The sequence below is a fragment of the Mesoplodon mirus genome (assembly GCF_964341445.2).
Source record: "Mesoplodon mirus genome assembly, chromosome: 10".
NCBI lineage: Eukaryota > Metazoa > Chordata > Mammalia > Artiodactyla > Ziphiidae > Mesoplodon > Mesoplodon mirus.
Genome location: NC_138986.1, coordinates 34,864,866 through 34,875,699, shown reverse-complemented (window position 1 = coordinate 34,875,699; position 10,834 = coordinate 34,864,866). Strand labels below are relative to the sequence as shown.

At 36.2% G+C, this 10,834-nt stretch overlaps 1 protein-coding gene across 5 annotated transcripts in view; it reads right to left on the bottom strand.

Moving 5' to 3' along the window:
* Window positions 1–3,116: 3,116 nt before the first annotated feature.
* Window positions 3,117–10,834, bottom strand: part of KIAA0408 — a 34,828-nt gene continuing 27,110 nt past the window's right edge. For 4 of the 5 annotated variants that reach the window (XM_082633534.1, XM_082633531.1, XM_082633532.1 and 1 more), the window contains 4 exons: window positions 9,321–9,680; window positions 9,153–9,232; window positions 6,026–7,358; window positions 3,117–3,881 (listed from right to left, as the gene is read on the bottom strand). In XM_082633534.1, coding sequence (XP_082489660.1) covers window positions 3,708–3,881; window positions 6,026–7,358; window positions 9,153–9,232; window positions 9,321–9,680 — 1,947 coding nt within the window. In that variant the 3' untranslated portion in view covers window positions 3,117–3,707. The remainder of the gene's footprint in view (window positions 3,882–6,025; window positions 7,359–9,152; window positions 9,233–9,320; window positions 9,681–10,834) is intronic. The other variant, XM_082633533.1, reaches the window with a different exon arrangement.

Here is a 10,834-nt window from a genome sequence, read left to right as displayed (position 1 = left end):
GATCATTGTAATATATGTCAGGTTTTAAGTCTTATGATTTTTTTTCCCACTGAGACAAAGATTAAAAAATGTTGGGGCTTCCCTGGTGGCGCAGTGTTTGGGAGTCCGCCTGCCGATGCAGGGGACACGGGTTCGTGCCCCGGTCCGGGAGGATCCCACATGCCACGAAGCGGCTGGGCCCGTGAGCCATGGCCGCTGAGCCTGCGCATCCGGAGCCTGTGCCCCGCAACGGGAGAGGCCACAGCAGTGAGAGGCCCGCGTACCGCAAAAAAAAAAAGTGCAGAATTTGAAGTAAAATCATACTATATTAGAAATTGTAATATGCCTAAAAATAATTTAACTAATTTCATCATGTAAAAGCAAATTTCAGAGGAGTATTCCTTTTTCAAAGAAAACTTAATCGGACTCAATAAGCAGAAAAATGGGCACAAAATGGTGTCAGTACATGAGAAACTAGACGTGTTGGCATACGGCCGGGTGTAGGAATCAGGCAGGCTTGGTCTTTAGACTCTACTATCTAGAAACATGTTAGGAGAAGCTAGGTTGAACTGTGTACATATTTGAGTTTAGACTTTGAAAAACTCTCAGCTGGAGTTTCACCAGGAAAGGAGGAAAATAAAAATGTTCCTCACGTATACCGATGCCACAGCAAGTGTCTCCCCACCTATTTTACTTGATAGTTTCCAATGACTGAAGAGATTTCATTATCAAGTAGTTGTTTGTCAGCAAGTGTGCCTCAAAATAATTTAAAAAATCTTTGTAGGAAAGCAGATTCTCCTTTTGAGGTCCAGATGTTTTCTCAGGATGACGTGGAGTCTGGCTAAATCCTCTATGTAGAGGTAAATCATGTTTTGTGCATGTTAATATCTTGTCATCTTCATTGTCTATGTAAAAATAAATGAAACTTATGGATAATTTTTGATAAAATGAATTATGCAACGTTATTTATATTTGGCTTCGGGCATAAGGGAATATGGAGAACTCGGGCAAAGGTTGTGCACGTGTGTGCACATACGCACACCCACAGAAACTCAAGCACTCTTCTCTGCCTCATTCTTATTCCTTTCTGAGATCAACCTACAATATCAATAACCCTCTATTGAAATAATATAAGAATTTCCCCCCAAAAAAAGTCTGCCAGGGAAAACTTCTAATCAAGTGCTTCTGAAATGTTTACAAATCCCTTAAATCCAGCAATGATGGCATAATAAAGGTATGTTGTTGGGAAGAAAATGCCCATCCAAAGTAGAAAAACTACTGGTTAAAAATCACGATACATCAAACATGTATTTTCAAGGATAATTTCCATTTAACTCGTAGGTTTTTCCATAAAAATTGTAAAATATTTTAAAAGAGAAAACAGAACATTCAAATAATCCTTGTTTTAGTTTTTCCATCTTTACAATCAAGGAGTTGGACTAGATGCTAAGTTTTTTTCAGCTCTAATATTCTATGATTTTTGTGAACATAAGATGTTAAAACGTGTCCCCCTTTCATTCAAATGGTTAGAACAAGTGGCATAAAATTGTGATGCCTGACAATATTACCCTTTTAATTTACAGATAACAAAGGCAAGTTCCAGAGAAGTAACATGACTACCCAGTGGTGTCCATCCACTGGGGTATGAATCAATGTCACTGCTTCCAAATCTCCCTAATCATCAAATATTTTGCTTTGTTTCATTAAGGACTCAAGATTCCCTCCCCACCCTTGGAAATTCTGCTTTAGTAGTTATGGGGTGAGGTCAGGAATCTAATTTAAAAAACAATCTTCAATATTCTGACTTGTAATTCAAGTTAGGAACCACAGATCCACGTCAGACTACCTGGAATGCAGTGAAGGAGAGGAGCAGCTATGTCACACAGCCCTTGGGCAGGCTCTCCAGTGTTACACAGCAGAATCTTCCTACCAGGTCCATCAGTTCATACCATAGACTACCACCTCCCCAGTGTTTTCTCCCTTCTAGATGAAAAGCATGTTATATGAGTGACATCATTTGATGTCTAGGTTACTTTTCTCTGATAGTCTTCCTATGGAAAAGGATATTCCTGAAAGAAACAAGAATTAAAAGACTGGATCTATAGCCTTTACTTATCATCTGCTCCAACCTCACATTCTAGAAGTTTAATTCTGCTCAACTCCTGGAAGCTCTCCTACTGGTAAGTATGAATCTGTCCATCACCATGCAACACTCTTGAGCCTTTAAGGCAGTCTGGGATTTGAAAATTAATTACTTTACCTCAAGTCATGGTATAATGAAGTGAATTTCTCTAAATTGTTAGAGAATGTATCACAAGGAGAAGGTTCTTTGAATACTTTTGCCATAAGAATTCCTTAACCTTTTTGCTAGTAAAAGAAAAGCTTAAATAGAATTACTATCTAATAATGTAGCTGGTTTTACATAGAGACAATGGAGAGCAAAGTTGCTTCTAAGATCTTTCATGTAGAATTCCAAGCACCTCAACATTCATATTTCTGTCAGTTCTCAATATAGATATAATATGCTCACTATTCATGAACTGTGGCCCAAAAACAGTTTCTGCCCCTATGCTGCCCCATGGATGCCAAAGGTTAGTTTAAGGCTTTTTTAATGTAGTACACTATAAGAAATATAATTCAGCTCTCAATGAAATATCATTCCTGATTTTCTTTGTTAATAAAAAATTGAATTAGTCTCTTATCTACTAATTCTAGGGGAAAGGTTAGAAAAAGGAAAAAGTGAATAACTTACCTCTCAATATGTATGACTCCAAATAAAGTAGCTGAACAAAAATTTACTATAATTTTACCAAAGAGTAGAATTCAGCATAATTGAATTTCTTTTTATATCCTATTTAAGGTATTTTGTTACTGAAGTTGCCAAAATGAATTCATGGTTTAGTCATCACATCATTTATAAAGCAGTCTTAGGATGCTGGCTCTGAGGATCAAGTATACAGGGAAAGCTGCAATAGACTGCTGAATGATATATCAAAGCTTTTGTGAACATTTTATGTTTGCTTTAGAAGGCTAATCTGTTTAAACCTGTAACACTTTTATTTTTTTAAAAGAGTAAACAAGGAGATCAATGGTATTAGTCTATCTTTATATGGGTTAAGGAACTATGAGTTGTCTGTAGAAATCTACTAACGTTAGATATATGTATAATTAGTTTTGTGTGTAGTTGGGACCAAGGAAGTGGTTAGTTAATATAGGTACCTCAAGAGCCTTAAGTGGATACCTATTAAAAGGTATAAAAAATATAAATAATACTGTATATTTTTAAAAATTTTAAATAAACACAAAGAATATATAGGTATACATGTTATAATTTCAAAGTCAACACTAGCACATAAGTTTTTCTTATCTAAATACATACTGATACTTCCTATATCAACACATGCACCTACAAAACACACGGCCATGCAAATAACCTTGCTTTCTGCCACTTGCAAGAAAGTTGGAATATACAATATAGTACATTGTTTCAACTTAAATCATACTGGCAAATTAATGAGGATGGCATTTAAAAATTCTGATCTAAAAAATCAAAATACAGGAGGATAATTGTTCCATAGATTAAAAACACTGAAGACTGATGGGAAGTTAAGATTTCAATTGTCCCAGTAATCTTGAAAGATACAGAAGAGACAGAATTGGTTGTAAACACTCAGAATACTCTGTTTGGCAATTGGGACTTTTGTAATCCAGCAATCCAGGCCAGAGACTCACACCATCGATGCTTCTGATCGCAGAGCAATGGGAAAGTTGTGGACAGTTCTCCGCAAGGCAGGGGGTGCCGATGGAGATCTGGATGCCCACCTGGACGGGAGACGGCGATTTGCTGGTCTAGCAGGTCGGGAAAATCCTTTTCCATGTGAGCATTTCACTGCCACGGATTCCTTAAGACACAAATGAAGACATTCATCTCACTATTCAGGCACCAACATTGAGCTTAATATATTATGGATCCCAACTATAGGATTAATGTATTGTATTACCATGTTTACAAGCAAGAAAAAGCATTGAAAATTAAATAAGCTATTCCTGGTCTTGAATGTTTTAATCAAAACAATTCACTTTTAATATGAATATAGCATTTGATAATCTTGTAGATATCCACACTGACAAGTTTTAATACAACTGATTTCTTTTTAGAACTAACTATGAGTTAATGTTATGTTAGAACTCAAGTTCATGTTAGATAAAATTGATATGATAGAACTAAAGATTTTTCTTAGTGGAGTGTTAGGATATTTTAGTGTTTTTTTAAGATAATAATTTAAAGAAGAATTAATTTATGTCCAGTTATTTTATGTCAAGTTGACACTTTTAGAGATCATAAGCAAAAGGCACACAAACCACCAAATGATTTGTCGGATGCTATCTTTTTTTTTCCACTAAGAACCACTGTTACTATCTTTAAAAAGTTTCAAAATTATCATTAAAATACTTTAAAATATAACTTCATTCTATTTGCTAAGAAAGAGTTGTGATCTATCTTGGGTATCTTCCGAAGACTGAAAACTCCTCCCTTCTCTTCCTTTCGTTTTCTTTCATTTCTTCCTACTTCTCTTTCTTTTTATTTTAATGGAAGAAAAGCATTCTAGGACTCTTGCCATTAAGAAACAGTTAAAAAGCTTTCATGACACATTTGTACTTTGATTCTTATTGACCTTCTTAACAAAGCCTGTGCTTTTTCACCTGAGACGGGCAGTAAGGACAGCCTTTATTTCTATGAGAGTAACCTGCATTTGCTTTTTCTCTCTTTGGAGTCTTATTTTTTTAAACCTGTTCCTGGGGGGGAGGGATGGAGAACTACTCTTAACGATCGACAGCAGAGGACCCTTCCCAAACCTCCTCCTATCAGTACAAAAATGGGAGATATTTAGTAATATTTGTTCATGAGAATTTTGGCTGATTATTGTATATGTGCTTTCATTTCCCATCTGAAGCCACAGGACCTTACAGGTATTTATGGGCTCAACTAAAAAAAAACAGAAATAGAAAAGCAGAATAATTATTTGTGCTTTGGGCAAACAGGCAAAATTTCTGATAAACTACATGTAAACTGATACTTTTGTAGGGCTTGAAAGCCTCATAAAAATAATTTCTTACACCAGAAGGAGGCAACCTGCCTCGTTTAAAACAATGGTGCATATACATTGCACTATGTAAAACCAGGATTTTCAAAGCATTGGCTAATTATAACTGTATGTCACCTTGTAACTTTTTATAAATTATGCATAAAAGGTGCTGATGGATAGCTCTTCACTGTAAATACAAATCTCTTCAACCTCTTTTTCTCCTCTAAGTTTATACTCTTTTGCAAGCAAACTGGAATAAAGAAAGGATAACAGTTTATTTAAATACCCATTTTTTTGGGGGGCAGGCAATTTCCACACAAAGAATTTATACAAATAATAATGACCTTAAATTTTTTTATGCTATACTATCATTTTTCTTTTCGTATACTGCCTTTTAGCTCCACAATAAGAGAACTGCAGTAAGGCACTATTTTAAGTGATTTTTTTTTTTACCCAAACTCATATTCATGTGACTAATCCCTTGAGGAAGAACATGAATCAAATTCTGGGAATGACTGAACCAACCATAGCTAATAACCGAAAAGTGCAAGTTATTTATAAATACTTCCTATATACTTTAAAAAATATAAACACTTTAACAGAATAAGATTCTATAAATGAACAGACGCACATTCAGAATATTTTTTCAAGAAAGAAACACAGCAAACATGTGATCTTTTTGAGGTTCTTAAGAATTTATTAGATTGTGTTGTGCCATTTCAGAATTTAAATAAAAGTTATAATGTGCTAAACCCAGACTTAAAAACTATGCTTTTAAAAGTTCATGTTGAGTTACAATTCTAAGGTTTATATTTACTCACAAATGAAGGGTCAAGGAACTAAGAAGATGCCAAAACATGTGCCTACATTCTATTTATATGAATGGGCAATGACTGAACTCTGAGCCATTGCTAAATATGGATGCAGTTCTACCAAAATATGTTAAATTTCTTTCTCACCTCAGTTACCTTTTTCCGATCTGCTCCTTGCTTCACTTGCTGTGCTCCACACATAGCTGGCTTTTGCTGAAGCTCTTGTTCTATTTGGAGCTTTTTTAAATGCTGACTTAATGTGGCTCCACCACTGACATCAGAATTACACTTGGTCCAATTAGCCTGGAAGCATTTAGAATTTTGCAATGAGGACCCCGCTGATGTCTCATAGGTTTTCAGCAGCTTTTCCACCACACCATAATTTGACCTGGGATCAGCTGACCTTGGTCGGCCAGACAAATTACTTGGTCTCCAGTCATGCTCGTGGAGCATATTCCGGTAACTGCTAGGGCTTATGTGTTCCTGCATTTGTCCGAATAGGCCTGTTGTGGGTTTTTTGGTAGAATTATCATGCACATTTTCCCTGGGCACAGGCACGGGGGCACTGGTTTTCAGAATGTCAGAAACACTGTCACTTTCTGAGATGTTACCTGTGCAAGAAATTAAAGTATCATAGGGCTGAAGATCTTCAGATGGTTCTCCGTAGCTTTGACTTTGCTGTACTGCATGACAATTTCTATTTGTTCTAAATACGATTCTGTTAAATTCATCAGTCTTTGTTGCCAGCTTTTCATTCCTAGTAGTCCTTTCAAAGCCACAACTGAAACTTCTCAGCGGGCTGCTGCTCTGTGTCACCAAGGAGCTACAGACATTGCTTATGTGAAGATCAGGGTGAGATTTAGCAGGGTGATCTGGAATCACCTTTTCATATTTTGGCTTATTGGGAATAGAGCAGGTTTTCTGAAACCATGGTGTAGAGGGGCTATTTTTTGCACCAATCCCAGTGTCGCATGACCACATGGTAAGTCCAACATTTTCATTACATGAAGGCTTTTTATCTATTTTGGTTTCTGGTGCCAAAGAAGAAAATGTGATACCATCTTTCAAAGTCTTCCTTTCATTTAGACACAGCGTAGGCATCTCATCGTGCCTCCAGAGGAAATGAGGGTTGCAGTTCTTTTCGCCTTGACCTTCTTGGGCCACCCAGCCATTGTGGTCTGAACTTTCCTTCAAACTTTCATGGGCTTGTGCAGAACATGAGCTGGGAAAATTTCGAGATGTACTTCTTGGAGGAGGAACTGGTGGGGTTTCACTTCTTTGCAGGTCAGTTTTATCAGTTCCACCTTTTTTCTTAGAATTGTTTTGGAAAACATCAGTACAGCTCAGATTCTTTCTATTTTTCTTTTTCTCTTTTTCTAAACTGGTTGAAGTAATGCACTGGTTGTTGCTGATCATGTGATCTCCATAAGGCATATTAATTACAACTGGTGTTTCCTGGAGAAAAGAATCTGACTTCATCCTAGACAATTATAAAACATGGTATATTAGTGATGACTTTATTTATGATAAGCTCTTAAAAGACACTGGGGCTAAAGCAATGGATTCTGTTATAGGAAAAGGAGTCACAACTTCCTTAAACATTATTTTTATATAAATCCCATAGTACAAAACTTCAAGTCCCTTCTACTGCCGGATAAAGGCCACCTCTCAGTGCTGTATTCAACTCTATATACATAGTTTGACCCAAACTACCTTTTTAACTGTGTCTCTCATTTTTTTCTATTACCTAAACTTCACCTACACTTAGACTCGACTGTGTGTAGTCTCTTGGGTGTCTGCTATTGGCGTTCCCATTTCTATAGGTTTTCTCTTGCCATTTCCTTATATCCGCTTTGCCTACTGAATTCCTATTTATAATGTCTTCTGAGCTCAAACTCCTCCCCTTGAATTTGAAATAACATTCTAAGTAGTGTGACAGAAATCTGAATCAAAGCGCAAACAGACGTGAGCAATACCAAATGGAAGGTGTTATTTGGGCATGAAAGAAAAGTGATCATCTTTTTTTTTTTTAATGAGTAAAGGACATATAAGCAAAAGAGAGCTGCAGTACAAATAGTGTGGCTATTCTAGGAACAGTGAGTACTTTGGTGTGGATGGAATATAAAAAAGTGGGAAGGATGACGGCAAATAAAAGAGAAATATTAGGTCAAACTGTAATGACTTTGAATTACATACTAAGGATTTTGAGCTTTTCTCGAAAGGCAATAAGTGGCAGTGAGAACTTTATACCAGGTGTGGCTTGTAAAAAAAAAATTGGCAAGTAAGAATTATTGAAATAAAAACCTAAATATAGCAAGAATGTGGGTTCACAAATTAACATTAATTAATCATACTGATACATACAAATCATATTTATATCTCTTCAACTTATATTATGAGATAGCTTACAATAAAATGCATACAAATACCCATTAGCAGAGAGTAGTAGGCAAAAGCTCAATGGAAAAGTGGAAGGCAAAATTATGTAAAAAACACGGTTGGGTAAGAAAATCTGTTGTAAGTCAGTACAAAAATTCTCTCTGAGCTTCCAAAAAGCTAAAGAAAAATAAGGGTCCACATTCCTATAGCTTCTAAGAGAAGTATACTGCCCCACTAGGAGATAAATGGTGATCCTAGAACAATCCATCTTTACTTAACTTGTAGAGAATTCCAATTTATTTTTCAATTTGGCTAAAACTTATCCTTACGGTTATAAGGGTGCTTCTGAACTAAAAGAGCATGTTTTACAGCACTGTATAAATATGTTTGTGTGTACATATTTACAATATGTTATTCTGAAAATTATGAATGCTTCCATTATGTAGAAAACTAAATGGCTCAAAATGTTTCAGTAGAACATCATTATATAATTAAAACACCATTGTTAAATTTGACATAGTTTAAAGATGTATTTAACTAGATTAATCCAGTATACTCTTCCACTGGCCAAATACTCAAAATCAAAAAGAACTCCATTGGAGTATACTTGTTAATTTATTATTTATTATGGTTAGTATAACTTCACTAAACACCAAAAAAGTAAAGTACGCCTAATAGTCAAACTACAAAGAGAACTAGAAGATTTGCTTTAAGAATTAGTGAACAGAGAAACATACACTTTAAGTTTTTATCTCCTAAGATAACATATTTTAACAGCATTATTAATTCTCACTAACAAAGTGTTAGATGCTAAAGGAAGTTTGGATTCATTAACTAAAAACAACATTCTTTTTGATTTTCCAACATAAAAATCATCATAGATGTACCAGCCTACCTTCTGTGGTTAGAACGCTTTCGAATTTCCTCTTGAAAGCTGCATAATTCTTCACTAACTTTGGCAAGTTCTTCAAGAGCCTTTATACATATAAGCAATAGCATGTTAGCCCTTTGAAATGTAAATATGTCTTTAGAAACAGTTCTAGGCCAATCCTGGCTTACTTACTGTGTTGAGGGCGCCAGAGCAGCTCTTGTTCTCTTCCTCAGAAGTTCTCAGGTCAGGCGGGGTCTCACATTCCTTTTGGTTGTCTGTGGCCATAGAATCTATTAACCCTACTTTTGATTTTTTGATTGTTTTTTGTTCCTTACACATTTGATTTCTTTCACTGAGTAAGCTCTGCTCTGTTTTACCTTTTTTTCCCAGACCATCCCTGTGATTCATCCCTGTAAATTCACATTGTCTTGAATTGGGATAATTTGGAGAAGATTCCATCATTTTGTCTTGAATGGCCTTTTCACGATCAAGATCAATAATCACACGTTCACTCATGTTGATTTTCCTCCGAAGCTTTACTTCATGGCAGAGCTGTAAAGAAAACAAAGATAAAAATTTCCCCCTAATCCACTCTCTCAATATTTTTGATACTAAGCATACTGTTCTGAGCTCTCTCTGCCATATTACTACATACTACCCCATGGTACGAATGCTTATGCTTCCAAATAACACTTCTAAAGTCTGGATTAGCTGGAACAACTTTGAGGAACCATAAAGACTACTTTCAGTAGGTCAAAGCATGGATGGTAATTTCTATTCTTCTGAGTAGAAATCAACCCATTCAAAAATGAAACAAACCTGTGTTTATGTATAGATATCATGATCATACAGAAGCACTGTTAACAAAATTGGAATGACTCAAATCAATTACTGGCAATGCTCTCTAACTGCTTTCAGAGAGAAGCAAGAGTTTAACTAACATTAAGGTCATATTTTAAAAATATATGATCCTATATGCCAACATTTAACTATCTAAATAGTTGACAATCTCATATAGTAACTCAGCTAATTCTGTCCCTAAGTAGACATTTCGCAATCAAAATATGTTACTTTTGGAAGTACATTGGTGAGGGACAGGTAATTCTGAGACTTTTTTTTTTTTTATTTCCAAGGCTACATACATTCAAAAAATGTTTCCTGTCCTAATTAAAACAAATGTGACCCTGTCCTAGGTAATACAATAGAACTCTAAGGCGTTGATTATCTATTAGTCTATGCTAAAGTGGGCCCCAAATTAGTTCTTGAGAGTTCAGTTTAATCTGCAGGCTATTACTGGCTTTCTCTTCAGGCTTGTGTTCTGGGAAAGCTTGTCAAATTCCAAAGACAGTCAGAGAACTATTAAAGCAAATGACTCTACATCTTACAGTCACAACCTATATCTGCACTACATCTAGTATTCAAAGAATAACAGAGAACTTCTGCTCCCAGATCCTTGCCCTGGCCGTGAGCCCCAGCTGAGCCCTAGCCACCACCCCCCTCTGCAGAAGACCCTCCAGCACTAGGAGCCAAGTGGCTTACAGGATCTTGGTGCTCCAGCCAGGGGTCAGGCCTGAGCCTCTGAGGTGGGAGAGCCGAGTTCAGGACATCGGTCCACCAGAGACCTCCCGGCTCCATGAAATATCAAACAGTGAAAGCTCTCCCAGAGATCTCCATCTCAACACTAAGACTCAGCTCCACTCAACAAC